General features: G+C 36.2%; 1 protein-coding gene across 1 annotated transcript in view; it reads right to left on the bottom strand.

Moving 5' to 3' along the window:
• Window positions 1-25,697, bottom strand: part of SCP2 (sterol carrier protein 2) — a 168,691-nt gene that overhangs the window by 129,379 nt on the left and 13,615 nt on the right. Inside the window, exons 4-7 of the mRNA XM_065882958.1 lie at window positions 25,531-25,602; window positions 22,646-22,777; window positions 21,075-21,139; window positions 3,706-3,832 (exon numbers count right to left, since the gene is read on the bottom strand). Coding sequence (XP_065739030.1) covers window positions 3,706-3,832; window positions 21,075-21,139; window positions 22,646-22,777; window positions 25,531-25,602 — 396 coding nt within the window. The remainder of the gene's footprint in view (window positions 1-3,705; window positions 3,833-21,074; window positions 21,140-22,645; window positions 22,778-25,530; window positions 25,603-25,697) is intronic.

The raw sequence follows: 25,697 nt of genomic DNA, 5'->3' as shown, positions 1-25,697 counted from the left end.
CAAAAGCATAAAGTGCACTGAAGAAACCATTAGTAGTAGCCTCAGAGTCCTCTGAGGATGCTGCAGGTGAGAGTTTGCGAAAGAACAAAATCTTACTGAAAACTGGAGGAAAGGAGAGCCCTGTTAAAATAGAAGCAGAGATTACAGTAATACTATTACTTGCAGTTATGTAGAAACTAGTTAATAAGCAAAATATTGAAACTGCCACATGGTTTCTTCTGGCTGCTTATAGTAAAATTCTATAATGCTATATTGCAGAAAGGACTATTTAAACAAAAAGGATTCAGGACTTGATAGTTTTGAAAATTCTCAGCCTTTCAAAGTGGTAAAAGATGCTAAAATTAAGAAATAGTCTTTGACGGGAATAAAGACGCAGACTTACTAGAGAATGGACTTGAGGATTTGGGGAGGGGGAAGGGTAAGCTGGGACAAAGTGATAGAGTGGCATGGACATATATACACTACCAAATGTAAAACAGATAGCTAGCAGGAAGCAGCTGCATAGCACAGGGAGATCAGCTCGGTGCTCTGTGACCACCTAGAGGGGTGGGATAGGGAGGGTGGGAGAGAGACACAAGAGGGAGGGGATACGGGGATATATGTATATGTATAGCTGATTCACTTTGTTATAAAGTAGAAACTAACACAACATTGTAAAGCAATTATACTCCAATAAAGATGTTAAAAAAAAAAAAAAAGAAATAGTCTTTGAGCAAAGATCAAATCCAGGGCATTGCCAGGAAAACATGGTCCAAAAATGAAGCCCATGTTGTGACAAATCTTTTGTTAAGACCTCAGAAAGATCAAAGGTGATGCCTCAGAATGTTGTTCAGAGAGAAAAAAGCCCTCTAAAGAGAAAAAAACCGTGCCTCACAAATCCTCTCAATCAAAGGGCTGCTAGGAAGCTTAAGAGTGCTGCTCCTCAGCCATCTCAGAAAGGACCCAAGGCATAAAGGCACTTAGCCCAGAGAGATTTGCAGGTGTAGCTTGTTGACTAATGGCATGACCAAACAAGATTCACAGGAGACCCACAAAGTTCTTAAGATAAAAATTATCTACAGAGAGGATTCTTAAGTGTTAGCATTCTATTTTTGACCTGGGAGGTAATTTAGGTCACAGTTATGAGCTTGATTCATGAAGCTGTATATTTATGTTGTGTGCATTTCTCTGACTTGAGTTATAATACACAACAACAACAAATGTCATATTTTTTTTAAATGCTGGGTTCAATCATTACTTTGAATCTTTAATTTCCTAGCAGGTCACAGATCAAAGTTTGAAAAATTATGATCTGGGATAAAAGCTGCGATAGTAAAAGAAACTGGGGGGAAAAAAACATAATTTGGAGTTTGAAGGTAGAACTGATAGGACATAGTGAGGGACTGGAGTAGGGGAAGAGCAGGGAGAAGTGTCAAAGATGACTCATGTTTTTGCTTTGAACATCTGAATGGATGGAAATGCCACTTACTGAGATGAGGAAAAGTAGAGAAGGAGGAAATTTAAGATATGGGGGAACAGAATGAAGAGTTTGCATCTGAACATATGAAATTTGAGACATCTGTTACATACACAAGCAAAGATGCCAACTGGATATACAAGTATAGAGTGCATCACTGACTATCCTAAGTTTGCCTCCCTCTCCCCACAAGTGCCTTACCTTGTTTTATTTTCTTCACAGGACTAATAATTGTTTGAAATTATCGTAGTTTTTTTCATATGCTACTGTCTCTCCTCGACTAGAAATTTAAGCAAAACCCTCACATTTCATTTGCTTATTTGTTGCTTGTGAATGAATGCACTGACGTCCCTAATTCTTTTTCCCTCCTGAATATCCTTTATGGTCTGACTTTGAAGTTTCCTACCACAAAAGAAGTAGAGTATATTACCCTATCCCTTGATTCCAAGTTTGCCATGTGACTTGCTTTGGTCAAGTCTCAAAAGGCCTTGCATGTTGCAGATTATTCTCTTGTGCTTCTGCTGTGACCATGAAAAGGACATCCCAGAGCTGGCCCTCCGGTCCCAAGAGGAAAATGAGCTACATATGACCCAGCCAAGCAGTACTGAAACAGAGCCTCCAACCAACCTACAGTCATATGATCAACCCAGACAAAAAGAGCTGAGCATGACTTAGATCATCTGATTCCCAGTCAATCTACAAACTTGTAAGCTATAATAATAAATAATCATTGTTTAAAATTGCTGAGTTTTGGAGTGGTTTATTACACAGCAATAGCTAACTGATATACTGCTATATTCCAGTGCCTAGAATAGTGCCTGAAATATAATAATAGCTCAATATTTTAAATGAATTATTTAATTAAAAAGGAAATGGAGGGACTTCCCTGGTGGTGCAGTGGTTAAGAATCCACCTGCCAATGCAGGAGACACAGGTTCCAGCCCTGGTCTGGGAAGATCCCACATGCCATGGAGCAAATAAGCCTGTGCGCCACAGCTACTGAGCCTGCGCTCTAGAGCCCACGAGCCACAACTACTGAAGCCCATGCACCTAGAGCCCATGCTCCTCAACAAAAGAAGACACCACAATGAGAAGCCCCTGCACCACAACAAAGAGTAGGCCCCGTTCGTCACAACTAGAGAAAGCCCATGCGAAGCAACGAAGACCCAACACAGCCAAAAATAAAAAATATAAATAAATAAATAAATATTTTAAAAATCATTCAAAAAAAATTAAAAAGGAAATGGACAAGGAATAGCCAAAGAGGTAAGGAAAACCAGAAGAACGAGATGTCACAGAGGCCAAGAGAAGAGCATGTTTTAAGAAAGAAGTGATCAAAAGGGACTAATGGTGCTGAGGTCTATTAAAATAGGATTGAAAAGCATTTACTTGATATGGCAACGTAGTGATCAGTGGTAGCCTTGAGAAAGGAGGGAAGCCAGATTGGAATGGACTGAGTTTAAAATGGTAAGAAATAGCTACAAGAAAGAAAATTTCCATGGCCCCAAACTGGCAGTGCTCCTCTATACTATCCTACCATTCTTCCTTGAAGATTTCTTTCCTTTCTGATTACTTGATCTTGACTATCAAACCTGGGATATATTTCCTGCAAAGAATAGGAATGCTGAACTTTCAAGCACAACTATTTTCTTTCTTATCTCACAGTACACAACAAGGCACTGGTTCAGGGTCATACAATAAAAACAAAAACAAAATCAAAAACTCTATCTGCAATATCCCATGCTTTATCTGACTAGCTAAGGCAGGCCAATCACTGATCATCAGTCAAAAAGCTAGGATGTTTACCTACAAAATAAAAATCAACTGTGAAATTTAAATCTCATAAAACACTATGGATTGACAGATGATGATGGACTCCTGATGGATTCAAATACTGAGAATAAAATTTGGCTACATAAATCTATTACCAAGAGCTAGCTTTAAGTCTCATTACCATATTCAGAACTAATGAGCCTCAACTTATAGTCTATAATTAAAGGAGACAAGATTTATGTTATTTTTCCTATTTCAATGTCTTGTTTTGGAGCATTCTAGGTACTTCTCATATGATGTCCTATGTATAAATACTTTTAGAAAACTAAATTCTATACAGACTATTTCTTCAACTTAATTGAAAAACCATTTCATATTTTATACATCTTGGCATCCCCCACAGTTTCTTAAGAAATACCTATTGTTTCTCACACATGTATATAACTACCAATAAGACTTAAAGTTTTTTAACATACCATATTTTTCCATGTGCTCTTTTCCAGCAAACCCAAACATCTGAGAAGCAACTGGGTGGGCTGACAATCCATACTTGTTGATCAGGACTTCGAGATGTTTATCAATTGGATTGGTCCTGTTTGAAAACTAAGAGAGGGGAAAAAACAAAATTTAATAAGTACTTGACATGATGATAGGTGTCTCTTTTAACTATTACAGCGTTACTAAGACATTTACTTATTTGAAGTGTAGAGTAAGCCAAAAATGGACAATGTGAATAAAATCAGTCAGAAAACGCTTTGCAGGGAAACATGGGAAGGAAAAATAATCAAGTGACCAAAGAGGTATTAATTCTTTCAAGAAACATGTATAAAGAATCCATATGTGCAAATAACTACTCAAGGTGCTGGGGATAAAACAGTGAACAAAACAGATAAAGTCCCTGCTCATCTGGCATTTACATTTGAGGGAGGAGGGGACAGAAAGTAATGGGGACGAAAATTAATTAAAATGTAAATAGTAATGCTATAATGAATACATTCAAGTATAGGGATAAAGATTGAAAGTGGGAAGTGCTACTTTATAGAAAATAGTCAAGGGAGGTCACATTGACAAAATGACATTTGAGCAGGGATGTGAAGGAGCAGGAGCAAGTCATTTGGACACCTTTGGGAGAGGAGCATTCAAGGCAGAAGGAACAGCAAGAATAAAGACCCAAAGGCAGGAGCAGGCTTGGGTATTTGAGAAAAAGAGTGAATTAGGGTTAGGATAAAGTGATACTCAGAGTGCAATCACCTCTGTTTCCATGGTTCTAGAATAGAAAAACACAGTTCCTACTGCAAACATTCTACAAAGGGAAAGCTAACTGTTTCTTACCAGTTTACCTACTAGACTATGAACACACTGAGGGCAGGAACTCTGCTTCACATACTTCTGTATGTGTATCCAGTGCCTAGCATACGGCCTGTTACATAGTAAACATTCCATAAATAATTGTTGAATGAAATAAATCAAGATTTTTTTGGTGCACAAAGGGGTTCTAAAGGGAATGCTATGAAAAAACTAAGATTAAGAAAAAATAGGCTTACAAGAGGAAAATTATTTAGTTAGATATGATAAGCAACTTGACAATCCAAAGGAGTAAGACAAAATGAGCTGATAAATGGGATCTGTGGAATCTGTGAACACAGAAATCTTAAAAATAAGTATATATAATTATGTGTTTGGACTTCCATAGATGTAAATTTTTTTCTGTCAAAAGAAATCTAAAAAAGAACATTTAAAAAAATACAGAAAATGTTCATACCTAAGTTAAAAAGGAATGTGAATGAAAGCAATGATATACAACTTCTGCTTCTAGTCACGATGCACTATAGAAACCAGATTTACCCTTCTGTCTTAAGCAACTAAAAACCTGGACAGAATATACAAAGCAACTGTTTTCAGACAATGGACAACATAAAGCTTAGTATAGTGATCTCTGAAAGAACTCACAGAGAAGAGTAATGGAGAGACGAGAGAGAGAGAGAGAGAGAGAGAGAGAGAGAGAGAGAGAGAGAGCGCTGAAGATCTGAAGAGAGTTCCTCTTGAGTTTTCAATGAGTCTAATCAACACATGAATATGAGGAAACTACTGAGACCAGGGAAAGAATCACTGGAAAGGAGCAGGCAGAATAATTCCCAATGTTCCCACGGGGACAGGAATAGTTCTTATTCCCAAAACCACAATGGAAAAAATCTCCTAACGTATGGGGCATCAATGGAATCCTGAGGTTACTGCTTGAGTAACAGTGTCAGTTTAGTCTTAGAATAATAAAGGCTGTTCTGATTCTACATAATGAAGCTTAAGAGCAAGTCTCAAAAGTATCAAACCACTTCTAAAAAACACCTACCCCAGAACAAACCCCCTAAGTAGTTAACGGAACATAAAAATTCAACACCCAACAAAGTAAAATTTAAAATGTCTAGCATTCAATCACAAGTTATAAGGCATGCAATGAAACAGAAAAGTACAACATGTAAAGAGTGGATTGATCAATCAATAGAAATGATATAGCTGATAGAATTAGATGGGAACATTAAAACAGTTACTATAATATACTCCATCTGTTCAAGAAGGTAGAAGAAAGCATGAACATGACAAAGAAAAATAGGGAAGATATAAAAAAATGACCCACATGAAACTTTTAGAGATAAAATATACATTGTCTGAAATGAAAAGTAAATTCAGTGGAATTAACAGCAGATTAGACAATGCAGCATAGATTGGTAAACTTGGAGAAGTAGCAAATTAAAATATGAGGAGGAAAAAAGCTAGAAAAAAATGAACAAAATCAGTGAATTATGGAACAGCAACCAAGAAGTTCAGTAGATATGTAATTGGAGTCCCAGAAACAGAGAAAATGGAGAGAGACAAAAGTCAGAAAAAAAATATTTTAAGGCATAATGGATGAAAAATTTTCAAATCTGATGAAAACTATAACTCATATATCCAAGAACCTCAACAAACCCCAAGCACAAGAAACACGATAAAACTACACCAAGGTACATCATAATAAAATTGTTCAAAACCAGTGGTAGATAGGGCTTCCCTGGTGGCACAGTGGTTGAGAGTCCGCATGCCAATGCAGGGGTCACAGGTTCGTGCCCTGGTCCGGGAGGATCCCACATGCCGTGGAGTGGCTGGGCCCGTGAGCCATGGCCACTGGGCCTCCGCATCCAGAGCCTGTGCTCCACAACGGGAGAGGCCACAACAGTGAGAGGCCCGCGTACCGCAAAACAAACAAACAAACAAAAAACAGTGATAGGGCTTCCCTGGTGGCGCAGTGGTTGAGAGTCCGACTGCTGATGCAGGGGACATGGGTTCGTGCCCTGGTCTGGGAAGATCCCACATGCCGCGGGGCAGCTAGGCCCATGAGCCATGGCCGCTGAGCCTGCGCGTCTGGAGCCTGTGCTCCGCAACAGGAGAGGCCACAACAGTGAGAGGCCCACAAACCCAAAAAAAAAAAAAAAAGTGATAAAGAAAAATCTTAAAAGTAACCAAAGAAAAATACACATTAAGTATCTAGGAACAAAAAAATAAGAATGACAGCAGACTTTAAATTGAAAACAATGAAAGCCAAAAATAAAAAGAGTGAAGCTAAACTAGAATTCTGTACTCAGCAAATACATCTTTAAAAAAAAGGTAAAAAAAATGAAAAAAAATAAGGTAAATAAAGAATTATTAGAACATACAAAACTGATAAAATTCATCACCAGCAGACCAGCACTATGTGAAATGTTAAAGGAGAATCTTCAGGCAGAAAGAATATAATCCTAGAGGAAAACTGGAATCAATAATAAAGGAATAAAGATCACTGAAAATTATAAACATGTGGAGAAATATATGTTTTTTTTCTACTTTAAGAATTCTTTTAAAAATAATTGACTATTTAAAGCAAAATCAATAGCTGATATAGGGCTTATAACATGTATAGAAGTAAAATGTGCCTCTAGGAAGAGGTAACCAAAAAAATACTTTGTAAGGTTCATGTAATACTTTAGTGAACAGTCGTAACATTACTTAAAGGTGGTTTGTGAATAAGTTAAAGATGAATGTAAACCCTAAAGCAACCACTAAAAGCAAAACACCTGAGGCATAGTTAATATGTTCATAAAACAGACAAAATAAAATTATAAAACATTCTCAATGAACAGAAAAGAAGACAAAGAGGAAAAAAGGAATAAAGATATTGAACAAAAAGAAAATGAGTAGAAAGATGGTAGATTTAAATCAGTGGTGTCCTAATAAATGTTTAATAGTCTCATGGGGGGTGAGGGTGGTCTTATTGATAGCATTTGTCTATTTTTGTGTTGTAAATACTCCCACCATGGCCAATTTGAATCTACTAGCATGATGTCACTGAAAGCAAAGATGAGAAGAGATATGCATAATCAGATCTTGCAAGCTGGTACAAGCCGGTAGGCATCAGTTTCAGCTAACCACTAATGTAAACCCAGCTATATCAATAACCACATTAAGTGGAAAGGATATAAAAAGCCCAATTAAAAGGCAACGATTATTATATTGTTAAAAAGCAAGACCCAACTAAATGCTGCCTAAAAAACATAATTCAAACATAAAGACAGAAATAGGTAAAAGGATGGAAAAAGATAAACAATTCTAATTCTACTCAAAAGAAAGCTGAAATGGCTATGTTAATATCAGACAAAATAGATATAACATCAAAGAACACTACAAGAGATAAGTTCTTATAAGTAGCCTAAAATCCTTCAAAAGGCAGGGTCTGACAAAGGGAGTACCTGGCTGGGATCCATAAAAACTTTCACAAATGTGTTTTCAGTTTCATGATATAATATACCTCACATCACCTCACAATGATGAAGGGGTCAATTTATCAAGGACATAACAATCTTAAATGTTAATACACCTAATATGAGAGCCTCAAACTACACGAAGCAAAAACTGATAAAACTGAAAAAAAAATAGACAAATCCACAGATTTAGCAGCAGATCTCAATATCTCCCTCTCAATAACTGATAGAACAAGTAGACAGAAAAACCAGTAAGGATATAGAAGGCAACCAATATTATCAACCAACTTGACCTAGAATTTATAGAACACTCCACCCAACAACAGTAGAGTACACATTCTTCTCAAGTGCACAAGAATATTTACCAAAACACACCACATCTTGAGCCAAAAAACAAGTCTCAATAAATGAAAAAGCATTCACATCATACAAAGTATATTCTCTGACCACAGATAATTAAAATAGAAACAAATATCAGTAACAAAAAGGTATCTGTAAACTGCCCAAATGTTAGGAAGCTAAGCAACACTTCTAATGCACGCGTGAGAGAAGAAATCACAATGGAAATTGCTAACTAATTTGACCTAAATGAGAATGAAATCATGACATAAAAAATTTGTGGTATGCTGCTTAAGCAGTGTTTTAAAAGAAATCTATAACATTAAATGCCCATGTTTGAAAAGATTTAAAATCAATGACCTAAGCTTCCAGCTTAATAAACTACAAAACAGAGTAAATTAAACCCAATGTAAGAATTGAAATATTAAGGATCACAGCAGATATAAACAGAAAATGAGCAGAATGAAGTAGAATGGATAGAAATTAGTAGAATGAAATAGAAAAGAAAAAAAAATAGAGAAAATCAATGAAAACAAGGGCTGGTCCTAGTAGAATGAAATAAGAAAAGAGAAAAAAATCAATGAAAACAAGGGCTGGTACTCTGACAAGATCAATAAGACTGGTAAACACCTTTTGTTATACTGATCATGGAAAAAACAGAGAAGACAAAGGTTACCAACAACAGAAGAAGAGAAAGGACATATCTAAAGATCCTACCTTAAGGGGATACTATGGGAATAATATGAACAAGTTTTTGTCAATAAATTCAACAATTTAGATGAAATGGACAAATTCCTTAAAGGGCACAAACTATCAAAGCCCGCTCAAAAAAAAAAAAATAGATAACCTGAATAGTAATATACTTACTAAAGAAACTGAACTTTAAAACCTTTCCATAAAGAAAACTGCAGCCCTACATGTGCACTGGTGAACACTACCAAACATTTAAGGAAAAAAATAACAATTATATAAACAAACTCTTCCTAAGTAAAAAAAAAAAAAAAAAGAAGAGAAGGGAACAATTCTCAACCATTCTATGAGGCCAGCATTTTCCTGATATCAAATGTAAATAAACATTAAAACAAAAAAGAAAACAAATCAACACCATCACAAACATATACACAAAAATCCTTAGCATAATTTTAACAAATTAAATCCAACAACATATGAAAGATAAGACATCACAACCAAGCATTTACCCCAGAAATACAGGATGGGTTAATATTCAAATATCAATCAATATAATTCACCATACTAACCAACTAAATTAAGAATAACAAACAAAATAAGGATCTCTCATAGGTACAGGAAAAGCAAGTGAGAAAATTCAACATATACTCAGGACAAAAACTCTCAGCAAACTAAGAACAGAAGGTAACTTTCTCAACCTGATAAAGAACATCTGTGAAAAACTTACAGCTAACATATTTAATAGTGAAACCTGAATGTTTTCCCCTATGATCAAAAACAAGGAAAAGATAAATGATCTCACAACCTCTATTTCAATTTGTTGTGACGACCCTAGCCAGTGCAATCATAAGGCAAGAAAAATAAATAAAAGGCATACAGATTGAAAAGGAAGAAATAAAACTGTCTTGTACATAGATGATATGATTGTTTATGCAGACAATCCTACAGAATCTTAAAAAAGCCACTAGACTAGGAAGAGAAATTAGCTAGATCACAAAATACAATGTACAGTTGGAAACTGGTATTAAAATAAGCGCTATTTTTAATAACATAAAAAACTTGAAATACCTGGGGAAATTTTTAATAAAATATGTAAAAGAGTTACACATTGAAAACTAAAAAACATTACTGAAAGAAATCAAAGGCCTAAATAAAGAGAGATAAACAATTTTCATGGACTGGAACATTTAATATTGTTAAAAATGGGGAGATCCCTATGTATTAACCTACAAATCTACTACAGGAAGCATTTTTATAGAAATTGACAAGCCAATTGTTAAAATGTATATGGAAATGCAAAGGATTAGAATAGCCAAATCAATTTTGTAAAAGAAAAACAAAGTTGGGAGAATATGCATTCCAATTTGATTTCAAGGCTTATTATAATGTTACAGTATTCAAGAAAGTAAAGTATTGGCATAAAGACTGATCAAGGAAGAGTCCAAAAACTGATCCACACTACATGGTCAACTGATTATCATCAAAGATGTCAAGGCAGTTCAATGGGGAAAAGATAATCTTTTCAACAAGTGGGGCTGTATGAAATATGGGATACACATTTTAAAAAAAATTTTAAACATTGATCTTTACTTCCTACCACTTACAAAAATTAACTTAAAATTTTCTTAAATAGGATACAAAAAGCACAATAGTAGAAAACAGACAAACTAGACTTCATCAAAATTTTAAACTTTTGCTCTTCAAAAGATACCATTTATAAAAGGAAAGGGCAAGTCCAGAGAGCTGGAGAAAATATTTGTAAAACATATTGAACAAGAGCTTGTATCTATCTGGAATATATAAAGAACTCTTACAACACAATAATAAGAAAATAACCAACTAATAATTGGGCAAAATATTTGAACAGTCATTGAATTCATCAAAGAAGATATACCAATGACAAATAAAAACATGAAATGATGCTCAACACCACTAAATATTAGGAAAATACAAATTAAATCCACAATAAGATTCCACTGTACACCCACTGTGTGAAGAAAATTAAAAATAATGCTGATCACAAGAAAACTATACACCAATATCTCTTATGAAAGTAGATGAAAATATCTTCAATGAAATGCTAGCAAACTGAATCAACAACACATTAAAAAAACCCATGACAAAGTGGGATTTATCCCAGGAATGCAAGGTTGGTTTAATGTCTAAAAATCAATTAATGTAATACACCATATCAATAGAATAAAAGGCAAACACCACACAATCGTCTCAACAGACCCAGAAAAAGCATTTGACAAAATCCTAAACAGATTCCTGATTAAAAAAAAAAAAACACTTTTAAAAAGCATGGAGGAACTTCCCTGGTGGCACAGTGGTTAAGAATCCGCCTGCCAATGCAGGGGACATGGGTTCGATCCCTAGTCCAGGAAGATCCCACATGCTGTGGAGCAACTAAGCCCATGCACCACAACTACTGAGCCTGTGCTCTAGAGCCTGCATACCACAACTACTGAGCCCATGTGCCACAACTACTGAAGCCCACGCGCCCTAGAGCCTGTGCTCTGCAACAAGAGAAGCCACCGTAATGAGAAGCCCATGCACCACAACGAAGAGTAGCCCCTGCTCGCCACAACTAGAGAAAGCCTGCACGCAGCAACAAAAACCCAATGCAGCCAAAAATTAATTGATTGATTTAAAAAAAATTTTTTTTAAGTGTGGAAAAGAAGGGAACTTCCTCAACCTGATAAAAGGCATCTACCACAGATAACATGCTTAATGATGAAAGACTGAATGCTTCCCTCATAAAAGCAGAAACAAGATGAAATGTCTGCTCTCACCATTTCTATTCAACATTGTACTAGAAGTTCTAGCTAGGGGAATTAGGCAAGAAAATAAATAAAAAGCAACCAAATTGAAAAAAAAAAGAAGAAAAACTATCTCTATTTGTAGATGACATTATCTTGCAAATAGAAAATCCTAAGGAATCCACTAAAATCTATTAGAATCAACAAGTTCATCAAGATTACAGGATATAAGATCAATATATAAAAATTAAATATATTTCCATACACTTGCCAAGAACAACTCAAAATGAAATTAAGAAACTAGGGACTTCCCTCATGGTCCGGTGGCTAGGACTACATGCTCCCAATGCAGGGGGACCGGGTTCAATCTCTGGTCTGGGAACTAGATCCCACATGCTGCAACTAAGAGTTTGCATGCCACAACTAAAGATCCCACATGCCACAACCAAAGATTCCACATGCCACAACTAAAAGATCCCACATGCTGCAACTAAAAGATCCCGCATGCCACAATGAAGATTCCGCACGTGGCAACAAAGATCCCGCATGCCACAACTAAGGCCCAGCACAGCCAAATAAATAAATATTAAAAAGAAAGAAAATAATTCCATTTACAAAAGCATCACTGAAAATAAAACACTTAGGAATATATTTAACAAAAAAAGTGTAAAACTTACACTCAGAAAACTATAAACATTGTTGAAAGAAATGAAAGATCTATTTTAAATAAATGAAAAGACATTCCATGCTCATGAATGGAAGATTTCAGATGGTTAAAATGGTAATACTCCTCAAAATGATATACAGTCAACACAATCCCTATCCGAATCTCAACTGGTTTCTTTGCAAATATTGATAAGCCAATCCCAAAGTTCATGTGGAAATTCAATGGACAGAGGACAGCCAAAACAATCTGGAAAAAGAATTTAGAAGACTCTTACTTCCTGATTTCAAAACTTACTAAACAACAACAGTAACCAGGGAATTCCCTGATGGTCCAGGGGTTAGGGCTCTGTTCCACTGCAGGGGGCATGGGTTTGATCCCTGGTTGGGGAACTAAAATCTTGCCTGTCACACAGTGGGTCCAAAAAAAGAAAAACAAAAAAAAAAACCCAGTAACCGAAACACTGTAGTATTAACTAGCATAAGACTATATAGATCAGTGGAATAGAATTGAGAGTACAGAAATAAACTCTCACAATTAAAATCAATTTTTTTAAATATTATTTTTATTAAGTCTTTACCCTTGACAGTGTGGTTTGGTTATTTTTTTAATATTTATTTATTTATTTACTTTATTTGGCTGCGCTGGGTCTTAGTTGCAGCATGCAGGCTCTTAGTTGCGGCATGCGAACTCTCAGTTGCAGCATGCATGTGGGATGTAGTTCCCTGACCAGGGATCGAAGCCAGGCTCCCTGCATTGGGAGCACGGAGTCAAGTCCCAAAATCAAGGGGTTTTTTGTTTGGTTTTTTTTGGTTTTTTTTTTGCGGTGCGCGGGCCTCTCACTGTTGTGGCCTCTCCCATTGCAGAGCACAGGTTCCGGACGTGCAGGCTCAGTGGCCATGGCTCACGGGCCCAGCCGCTCCGCGGCATGTGGGATCCTCCCGGACCGGGGCACGAACCCATGTCCCCTGCATCGGCAGGCGGACTCTCAACCACTGTGCCACCAGGGAAGCCCTATCAAGTTATTTTTTCAAAGGTACCAAGACAAGTAAATGGGTGTTAAGGATAGTCTTTTCAGTAAATGGTGCTGGGACAAATGGACATCCACATGCAAAAGAATGAAGTTGGATCCCTACCTCACACTATATTTAAAAAAAAAAAAACTCAAAATGGAAAAAAGACCTAACTGTAACAGCTAAAACTACAGAATTCTTACAAGAAAACATAAAAGTAAATTGTCATGACCTTGAATTTGGCAATGTTTCTTAGATATGACACCAAAAGCATAAGCAACAACAACAAAACATAGATCGATTGAACTTCATCAAAATTTAAACTTTTATGCCTCAAAGCAGGGGTGTCCAGCCCTTGGGCTGTGGACCGGTATCAGTCCTCTGCCTGTTAGGAACCAGGCCACACAACAGGAGATGAACGGTGGGCAAGCAAGCGAAGCTTCATCTGATGCTTCCCATCATTCACATTACCACCTGAACCATTGCTTGTATTACCGCCTGAACCATCACCCCACCCCAACCCCATCCGTGGAAAAATTGTCTTCCACGAAACAGGCCCCTGGTGCCAAAAAGGTTGGGGACCGCTGCCTTAAAGGATACCATTAAAAAACTGAAAAGAGAAGCCACTGAATGGGAGAAAATATTTGCAAATCATCTATCTGATAAAGGACTTGTATCTAGAATATATCTTACAATTCCGTAATATAGAGACAACCTAATTTTAAAATGGGCAAAGGATCTGAGTAGACATTTCTCCAAAGATACACAAATGGGCTTTAATACATGAAAAGATATTCAACATCATTAGCCATCATGGCAATGCAACTCAAAACCACAAGGAGATACTGCTTCACACCTACTAGGATAGCTGTAATAAAAAAAGACAGACAATAACAAATTTTGGCAGATGTGGCAAAATTGGAACCTTCATTGCTATGGACTGAATTTTCTCCATCCCAACAGTTATGTTGAATCCCTTACCCCCAATGTTACTGTATTTGGGGGGAAAAGGGCTTTTCAGAGATAAAGATTAAATGAGGTCATAAGGGTGGGGTCCTCCTCCTTAGGACTGAAGAAAAGGAAAAGGTAATTCATTCCCTCTCCCTCTCTCTCTGTCTCTCTCTCTCTGTCTCTCCCGCTCTCTCACCCCTAATAAGTGTTAATGAAACTGGGATTTGGGAAAACTTTTTTTCCCCTTTGGATTTTACTGTATTGTTTGAATTTCTTTATAATTAGCATGAATTCCTTTCTGAAAATAATAAAGCCATTAGTCTTTAAAAGAAAAAGTTCATATCGTTTACCAAATAATATCAGTTTGGGATCTGTCACAAGAAAAGAATCAAGTGCAGAAATATATTGCTGAAATTGTGTTCATTGCAGCATACCTTACAATAATAATAAATAAAAATCTAAATGTCCAATAACAGGAGCAATCCTAAGTAACTTATAATACAGCCATGTGATAAACTGTAATGCAGACATTAAAAATTTTTTGCTTATAAATAATTTTTAACATGACATACTCAAAAAATAACGTTAAGTGAAAATGAAGTAAATCGAATTATAGATACAGTACAATCTCGACTTTTTTTAGCTAAATTAGCAAATCACTAATGATGACTGTCATTACAGGTGATTATTTCTTCTTTATTTTTTCTGTATTCTTCCATTTTTTATGACTTTTACAACAAGGAAAATAAATTTTTTACTTTTTAAAATTTTTATATTTATTTGGCTGTGTCAGGTCTTAGTTACAGCACACAGGATCTTCGTTGGGGCATGCAGGATCTAGTTCCCTGACCAGGGATGGAACCCAGGTGCCCTGCATTGGGAGTGTGGAGTCTTAACCACTGGACCACCAGGGAAGTTCCAGGAAAATAAAAATTTTAAAATAAGCAGCTCCTGTAAGAGTGGACCATGAAAATGTAAGAAGTAACTATGCAAATCCTTTCAAACATATATACAAACACTCATAAAAGTTTGGCATCTGTCATTCTAAGTATCTGGGGATGAAATAGCTCTTGCTCCTTGCCCCATGTCTTAATCAGTTTGGGCTTCTATAATAGAATACATAGACCAGGTGGATTAACCAACATATTCTCACAATTCTGAGAGCTGGAAAATCCAAGATCAAGGTATCAGCACATCTGGCATCTAGTGAAAGCCCACTTCCTGGTTTGCAGATGGCTGTCTTCTCAATGTATCCTCACATGGCAGAGAGCAGAGTGGAAACAAACTCTCTCGTGTCTTTATAAGGGCACTAATCCCATCATGAGGATTCCTCCACCCTCACAACCTAATTACTTCCCAAAGGCCCCACCTCCAAATACCATCACCTTGGGAATCAGAGTTTTAACATCTGAATTTTGAGGGGATAAAAACGTTTAGTTCACCCTAGGAAGTTAAAAGCAGAGCAACAGCTCTTGTTCTCAGCCTAAAGAAATAATGAAGAGATGTTTTGGCAAAAAATAAAAAACAAGAACACACTGTTCCTCTACTTCTTTGGTAAATTTAACTCCTAATTTTCTCCTATGTTTGTCTGTGCTGTGAACAGCCAATCCCAGGCTTTCCCTGATGCCTAAAGTTCAACCAAGAGCTGACTTCAGCACTCCCTCCTTGCCTGCTACTGACATGAGGATCGAAATCACATCAAATCACATGCTTAGATGGACTGAAAAATAAGTGGTCAGAAGCCAAACTGAGTGGCAACATTCCAACTCTGAAGAAATTATAAAACTAACCAAAATAAATTAACTGGTAGGAAGTGCCAACAACGGGAACCATAGATCCATTTCATCTCATAAAAGCAACAGCCTCTTTTTTTTTTTTTTTTTTTTTGTTTTAGCAACAGCCTCTTTAAGTCCCTTTCTTGGCTACACTCAGGCCAATAAAGAAAAAAATAATGTGTAAGCCATATATGTAATTATAAATTTTCAAGCAGCCACATTAAAAAAAAACAGGTAGAATTTATTTGAATATATTAATTTAACCCAATATATCCAAAATATTATAATTTAAAGAAATTTTTTTTTAAATATATTTTTTTAAAGTAAGAGTGGTTTTGTTTATTTATTTATTTATTTTTGGCTGCGTTGGGTATTCGTTGCTGCGCGTGGGCTTTCTCTAGTTGTGGCAAGCAGGGGCTACTCTTCGTTGCGGTGTACAGGCTTCTCGTTGCGGTGGCTTCTCCTGTTGAAGAGCACGGGCTCTAGGCACACAGGCTTCAGTACTTGTGGCACATGGGCTCAGCAGTTGTGGCACACGGGCCTAGTTGCTCCGTGGCATGTGGGATCTTCCCAGATCAGGGATCGAACCCATGTCCCCTGCATTGGCAGGCGGATTCTCAACCATTGTGCCACCAGGGAAGTCCCAAAATTATTTTTTTTAATATTTTAGTTTATTTAAACAATATCATTTATGTGTATTGTGCTGGCACAAATATGCAGAAATATTTTTAAATTGTTGAGACAGTTTCATTCTTTTTTCATATGAAATCTTTAAAATTCATGTATATTTTATGGTTCCAACACATCTCAACTTGGATGCCAAATTTTTATCAGAAATATTTGATCCAGGTAGGCAGCCACATATATTTGTTTGTTGTGAATAGTATTCCCAGTGGAACAAGTATCCTTTTTAGTTCAAGGTAATAATTCTCTCTTGTATAAGAAATTATTACCTTTGTTTGCAGCATACCCATAAAAAGGGAAGTTAGGACACATGATCTGAAGGGAAAGACATAGGACAAAGATAGAAACCAAAACAGCAATGCAGGAGTGGTAAGTTAAGCCCTCTGCTATAGAGAGCCACCTAGGGGCCATAAACAGGAACAGCAAGTTATTTTTGTTACATTCAAATAGATTGTTCAATCACCTGATTTTTAAATTTAGGATTCTAAATACAAAATCTTAATAAATTCAGTTACAAATTGCTATAATTAATAAATGAATAAGGGAAAAGAAGAAAAAGAGCAAGAAAAAAAGAAGTGCAGATGTATATGGAAATAGGGGGGTAGTGAAATGCCAACAAAATGATTTCATGTCAGATAGAAATAAAAAGGAGGAAAAGACAAAGTATAAAAGAGAAATGGAGAAGAAACTCATAATGAAAGAGAAGGGAAAAAATGATAGGTTCTCCAGGTACAGCAAAAAGTTTATTTGGATTAAAAGACCTGGTCTCAGTTGAATCATTAACTGCTAACTGGGTCCAATGTCACTGGATAATTACTTCACTCTGGGCTTCACAGATTCACTTTAGCTGTAAAATATCTTCAGGACCATCTCAAGCTAAAACATTGTCTAAGTTGCTTGCCTGCCCCAGGAATCTATCCTATAGAAATAATAGCTTGAGGAGTGTGGGAGGGGGAAAAAAAAGAAAGAATGGCTGGAGAAAGTAAAGATATATGTACAAGAATGTTGACTGGAACACTGTAATAGCAAAAAAAAAGAACATGTAAAACTAAAATTAAACAACCTAGTCAGAAGAGCAGAAGGGACTGATTGAAAACCCTACAGCCATGTAATGGGATACTAGGCAGCTGTTAAAAATAAGGAAGTATATCAATATGTTCTAGCCAGGAAGGCTGTCCATTTGCCATGTGAAAAAGCAACATGTATAAAATCATTAATCTTCTCCATGAACATATCAGTGTTTTTTAACATTTTGAACATGTATAGGTATGTATATGTGTATGAATGCTTAGTTAGATATGTCTGTATAAACTTGGAATAAAGAAAGGACATATAGGTACACTAGTTACCTCTGAAGAACAAGATTAAACAGGCAAATAAGGACTTTTAATATATATGCTTTTTAAAATTATGGGACTATGGATGAATTTTACTATTTTATAGTTTTCAATAATTTTCAAATAAAAGTTAGCAAGGTACCTACCATTAACTATGGAAGAAAAACATCTATTTTTCATGTGTCATAAATGTTAGGCACTTCTGTTAGGCAACACCTAATCATCTTACTTTGCATCTTCTCCAGCTGCCACCCTCCAATCCAGTTTTTCAAACTGTTCCCTGAACATACTATATTCACTCCAACATTCATGACTTGGCTTATGATGTTTTCTCCAACTCCCAGAAAGACCTTGTCTTCCCCGATCTTCAATTATCCTTACTTTATTTTTATCTTTATTTATTATATAGCCTGTAAGCCACAACTACTGAAGCCCATGCACCCTAGAGCCTGTGCACAGCAACTACTGAGCCCATGTGCAGCAACTACTGAAGCCCGCATGCTCTAGGGCCTGCGTGCCCCAATTACTGAGCCCACATGCTGCAACTACTGAAGCCTGCGTGCCTAGAGCCCGTGCTCCACAAAAAAAGAAGCCACCACAATGAGAAGCCCACGCACCACAACAAAGAGTAGCCCCCACTCGCTGCAAATAAAGCCCCAGCACAGCGCAGCCAAAAAAAAAGAGAGAAATAGATGGCAATACCATAATAGTAGGGGATTTTAATACTCCACTTTCATCAATAGATAGATCATTCAGACAGAAAATCAATAAGGAAACATCAGCCTTAAACAAGATACCAGACCAGATGGACTTAACAGTCACTTGCAGAACATTCCATCCAAAAGCAACATAATACACATTCTTCTCAAGTACACATGGAATGTTCTCTAGGACAGATCATGTGCTAGGCCACAAACAAGTCAATAAATTTAAGATTGAAATCATAGAAAGTATCTTTTCCAACCACTGTGGTTTAAAATTAGAAAACAATTACAAGAAGAACACTAAAAAATTCAAGTAAGTGGAGATTAAACAACATGCTACTGAACAACCAATATGTCAAAGAAGAAATCAAAAGAAAAATCATAAAATATCTTGAGACAAACGAAAATGGAAATACAGCATACCAAAACTTACAGGATACCACAAAAGCAGTTCTAAGATGGAAATTGATAACAATAAACACCTACATTAAGAACAAGAAAGATCTCAAATAAATAACCTAACTTTACACCTCAAGGAACTAGAAGAAGAAGAAGAACCTAAGCCTAAAATTAGTAGAAGGAAGAAAATAACAAAGATTAGAGAGGAAATAAATGAAATCGAGATAAAAAGACTAAAGAAAAGATAAATGAAACTAAGAGCTGATTTTCTGAAAAGATGAAGAAAATGCCTACACCATGTTTTCTCTCTCACCACTTCATTAATTCCAATTACACATTTATTATACCTTATCACACTATCCTCCATATAACATAACTTCCTGCCAATTTCCAATCTTTTCCCTCTCTATAGTGTATTCTAAATAATCACTTCTAGTCCAGTTTCACTAATTCTCTTTTAGTCATGTATAATCAGCTATCAAACCTATCTTTTGAATTTTTAATTTTAATTATTTCATTTTTCTTTTCTATAAATCCTATTTGGTTTTTTTTTCAATGCCTATAATGTCCCTTTCTGCAGTTTCTTATACCCCTGAGGTATTTCCAAGCTTGCCTTTTATTTTTTAAAACATAGCAAGCATGCCTAAAACTAGATCCAATAAATCTCGTTTCTGAGGTCTGCAGAGATCACTTTTTACTGTTCCTTCTTCATCCTGGTCCTCAACTATGGTGCCTTGTTTCTTTAATGCTTGGTTATCTTTAATTGCATGTCCTTGAAAGGTTACTTGAAGAGTTCTCAAAGCCTTCTAGAAGGAAGATGCTTTCCTCCAAAAGAAAATTTGCAGTTGCTTCTGTTAAGTGCCATGGTTAACTGGAACCAACTTAAGACTCAATTCATGGTCTGATGTTTCTTTGACCACCCAGGTAAACGAGAATTTTGGCAGCAATCCCTGTGGTTTATTAATTCTCAGTGAAAGGTTTTCTGGTTATTTTTTTCTTCTCTTTTTTTTCTCCCTTGCTTTGCTCAGTGCCAAAGCAACTCTCCCTGTAATCTACTGAAAGTGGGGAAAAGAGGACGTAGGGGTGGGGGGGTAGTTTTACTTTCGTGTTCACCCTTACCGAAAAGGTTTACTTCTAACCAGTTTAATGTGGAGAGTCGGTATTTAATTTCTGATCGTGGGGGGACCTGAGCTGTGACTACTTTCCTCTTCATCTAGGGGGCCATCAAAATTGAAGTTCACAGCTTCCTGATCAGCGAAGGCCTTCAAGGCAAAAGCAGCTTCAAATGCTGATCTTAATTTTCCAGCATTCACCAGCAATTCCTCTCTCGTTAGCTCTTCAGTGTCTTTAGGATATCTTGTTTCTATTCCATTCAAATATTTTAGTTGTCATTAGTAGGAGAAATGATTCAAAAACCTGGCTTGCCATTACCAAAAACAGAAGTCCCAAACCTTGTTAATGCTCTTCAGTTTGTTGAACGGAAATAATTTTTGAATGAATGAATGAATGACTTTCAAATTAAACAGACATGTCACCCTCAGATTCAATCATCTAACCTGTCTGAACATCAGTTTCACAAAATAAAGGGGTTGAACAAAATTATCTCTATGATTCTTTATTGTCTAAAATAGCAGGATCTATTGCATATACATGCGATGTCACCTTTCAGCTTTTGCAGGCTCCATTTATGGTAGTCAGATGGGCAAAGTTTTCTCACAGTGTTACAACAATTCCAAAATAAGAATAAATGAGACTCACTGTTAATCCAAGGGATCCCTTTTCCATCTTCTCAAATCCAAGAGCCAAGACACAATCTGCCAGACCTTGAAAGAAAATGTAATTAGTTTGAAAAATTAAATTTCTAGACACCCAACAAAATATCATTAAATACTTCAATTTAACTAAGCATGTCAGTTTATACAAAATGTAAAAACATGGTATAATCCTATAAAATATTTAATAACTGAAAAATTACAGAGAAAATTCTTATATGCTCCTAATAAGAGGAAAAATTAATAAATTATATAATTCTTTCTTTGATTCTCAGTGTTAATAAGACTTTTGATTAATGTGGAAATATGTTCCAGTGAAGAACAAATATAAATAGCTAATTTTCAATTTTTAAACATTAAGTAAAATTTAAAAAAATTTTAAAGCAACTTGATGAAAATCTCAACAGAATTATTTTTGGAGGGAGGGGGCACCTAAAAATGATGTTAAAGTTCAACTAAACAGCAAAACAAGCAGAATTGCCAAAATTTTTCCTAAAAAAAAGGAAAAAAAAATAACAACATAGGGGGCACAGGGGATATTATTATCCAATAGTGAGACATTATAAAGCTCAAACAATTAAAACACCAAAGAGTAGAGCAATAATCAACAATCAATCAGAAGAAAGAACAGAGGGCCTAATAAAAGAGCCTAAAATATTTGGAAATATAGACTATGATATATATCCAAGAGAACTGAAAATATATGGCCACAAAAAAAATTGTACACAAGTGCTTACAGCAACATTATTCATAATAGCCAAAAAGTAGAAACAACTCAATGTCCATCAACATGTAAATGGATAAACAAAATGTGGTATATCCATACAATGAATTATTAATTGGCCACAAAAAAGAATGAAGTACTGATACATGCTACAACATGGATGAACTGTGAAAATATTATGCTAAGTGAAAGAAGCCACAAAAGGCCATATATCATATGATTCCATTTATATAATGTTCAGAATAGGTAAATCCATAGAGACAGAAAGTAGATTAGTGGTTGCCAGGGGCTGTTGGGAGAGGGAAGTGGGAAGTGACTGCTAATGGGTACCACTTTCTTTTTGGGGTGATAAAAATGTTCTAAGATTAGATAGTGGTGATAGTTGCATAAACCTGTGAATATACTAAAAAACACTGAATTGTAAACTTTAAAAGGGTGAATTTTATGCTATATAAAGCACCTCTCAATATAATTGTTTTTTGTTTGTTTGTTTGTTTTTGTTTTTGTTTTTTGCAGTACGCGGGCCTCTCACTGTCGTGGCCTCTCCCATTGTGGAGCACAGGCTCCAGACGCACAGGCTCAGCGGCCGTGGCTCACAGGCCTAGCCGCTCCGTGGCATGTGGGATCTTCCCGGACCGGGGCACGAACCCGTGTCCCCTGCATTAGCAGAAGGACTCTCAACCACTGCACCACCAGGGAAGCCCTAATTGTTATTTTTTTAAAAAGAAATATATTATAAAGCAATCCCTCTGATGGTCGTATGGAGAAATAATAAAAGGGGGGCAATAACTCCACATCTATTTAAGTTTACTAGACAAATAGGCACTTCTCACCACCCTGAATCAGTTGCCGGGCCATAAACAAAGCCGTTGAACCAGTAGAACAGTTATTGTTGACGTTGATTATAGGAATTCCAGTCAGTCCCAAACTGTGATAGATAGCCCTCTGCCCACAGGTAGAGTCACCTATATATAAAAAAAAAAAAAAAAGTTATATATGCAACATGAGAATTATGGAGCTGCAAAGCAACATAATACTACATTATGGTTTTTCCAGTGTTTTACCTTTGTCTAACATACAACATGGGCAGAAAAATAAATATACTATTGACATCTTACTCAGAAACAGTTTTAGCATGAAGCATCATTTACTCTGCAAATATAAAAATTCTCAAAACACAGAATATATATGCACTTTCTTTACACAGTACAGAGGTAGGAAAGTAGAGACATGACCAAGTAATAGCAAACAATTCAATCTGGCTAGGGCTACATGACAGGCAGCAATATTTCATGTATACTGTCAGATATAAATCTTTTAAAACTAAACCAATTGGGCTTCCCTGCTGGCGCAGTGGTTGAGAGCCCGCCTGCCGATGCAGGGGACACAGGTTCGTGCCCTGGTCTGGAAGGATCCCACGTGCCGCGGAGCGGCTGGGCCCATGAGCCATGGCTGCTGGGCCTGCCCATCCGGAGCCTGTGCTCTGCAGCGGGAGAGGCCGCAACGGTGAGAGGACCGTGTACCGCAAAAAAAAAAAAACTAAACCAACTGATTAAAAGGCCATGATTTTCCTCTTCATGTAAAATTTTGTAACTTCAAAAAGTTAAAAGATTCTGCATGCCAGGGTATTCCAGAGGAATGTAATCCAAGTAAAAACACATTTGACTCCCTTTCCCAAGGAACATGTCCACCAAGGCAGACATGCTGGAGCAGTATGATGGAAACACCTGAAGATACAGACTCTCCAGAAGTCTTCAGGGAAAACAGTAAGGTTCAGGACCTCCCTTTCATAAATACATTGTGCATCTCTTTGAACTAGTAAGTTTCCCTTCAAGAATTCTCTTGATATCTTGAAATCTCAAAGAAATAATCACAGATATAAAGATTCATCTACAGTAATGCTTACTATAGCCTTTTATAATAACTAGAAATTAGAAATAATTTTAAATGTCCAAGAATAGGGTATCATTCCTACTGCTAAATAAACTGTAGTAAATCCCCAAGACTAGAATATCATGCGGTAATTTAAAATGCTGTAGAAAGACTGGGGACATTCTAAATGTCCATTAAAAGGGGATAGATTAAATAAATCATGATATATCTATTCAATGGAACACTATGCTATCATGAAAAGAGACCAAGAAAGCTCCTTATGAAACAATTTGGAATAGTCACCAAGAACTACTAAGTTAAAAAGAGCAAAATATAGGGACTTCCCAGGTGGACTTCCCTGGTTAAGACCCCACGCTCCCAATGCAGGGGCGCCTGGGTTCAATCCCTGGTCAGGGAACTAGACCCTGCATGCTGCAACTAAAAGATCCCGCACGCCACAACTAAGATCCTGCACATGGCAACTAAGACCCAGTGCATCCAAATAAATAAGTAAATAATTTTTTTAAAAAAGCAAAATACAAAATAATGTGTATATTATCCTACCATGTGTGTAACAAAAGGAAGGGGGAGGGGGTATTTATACACCCACACATACTTATTTTTATATGGATAAATTAACTATGAAAAGATACACTAGAAATTAGTGAAATTGCACTACTATACATAAAATAGATAAGCAACATGGATTTACTGTATAACACAGGGAACAATATTCAATGTCTTATAATAACCTATAATGGAAAATAATCTGAAAAAATATATATATAACTGAATCACTTTCCTGTACACCTGAAACTAACACAATATTGTAAATCAAATATACTTCAATAAAAAAAAGAAATTAGTAAAATTGGTTGTTCAAGGAAAGGGAATCATGCGACAGGGAGACAGGAATAGGAGTGAGACTTTCCACTACATAAACATCTACCTTTTGTATTTTTTTTTTTTGCGGTACGCAGGCCTCTCACTGTTGTGGCCTCTCCCGTTGCGGAGCACAGGCTCCAGACGCGCAGGCTCAGCAGCCACGGCTCACGGGCCCAGCTGCTCTGCGGCATGTGGGATCTTCTCAGACCGGGGCACGAACCCGTGTCCCCTGCATCGGCAGGCGGACCCTCAACCACTGCGCCACCAGGGAAGCCCTAACTTTGTTATTTTTGTACCGTGTAAATGTTTAATCTATTCCAGAAAAAAAAAATTTGAAAAATATTAATGATGAAATGAAAGAAGACTGAATCACATGGGAAATACTGAATACAATAAAATGAGAAAAGCACGTTACCAAAAAGTATGTAACTAGGACCTAAATTGAAGAGAAAATTATGTGCGCATACATATTCACACATATTCATACTCACTGAAGGACCTACACCAAAAAAGTAATGGTAATAATCTCTGGATAATGAGATTACAGGTGACTTATTTTTTCTTGTGCTTTTCTGTGTTTCCTTTTTTTAATTACAATAGTATATATCATTTTTCTAATTAGAAAAAAATCTTAATGAAAAAATTTTATTAGACACAAAAAAATCAATAAATACAAATTTTAAGATAACAAAGAAAAAAGATAAAAATTGTTTTAATTTAATAAAAAGTGTATTGTTTTCGTAGTACAATAATGGCCAAAAAAAAAAAAAAAAAATATATATATATATATATATATATATATATATATATATATATACTAAACTAGGCTGACACATAGGGAAATCTAGAAATGATGAGAATAAGACCCTGAACTCTGAGTTTTGAGGGTTAAAATTCACAAATTCCTCTGCATTGTTTATGTAGTTGCTGTAATTTTTAGAATATATAGTTTACTACGTACCATAAACATAGCCAATACATGCCTGTTCTACTGCAGAATAAGGGATCTGTGCATCCGCTAAAGCCTTCTGGCCTATAAAAACAAAAAAAAATTATCACATAGCACTTCGAGTAAAAGTAAGTTTAGAGTTTTCCCAGAGTAAATCTACCTCTAGTTAGTCTATGTTC

The sequence above is a fragment of the Phocoena phocoena genome, chromosome 1 (genome assembly GCF_963924675.1).
Source record: "Phocoena phocoena chromosome 1, mPhoPho1.1, whole genome shotgun sequence".
Classification (NCBI taxonomy): Eukaryota; Metazoa; Chordata; class Mammalia; order Artiodactyla; family Phocoenidae; genus Phocoena; species Phocoena phocoena.
The sequence above is the reverse complement of the archived record's forward strand: the minus strand, read 5'-3'. Positions and strand labels throughout refer to the sequence as shown.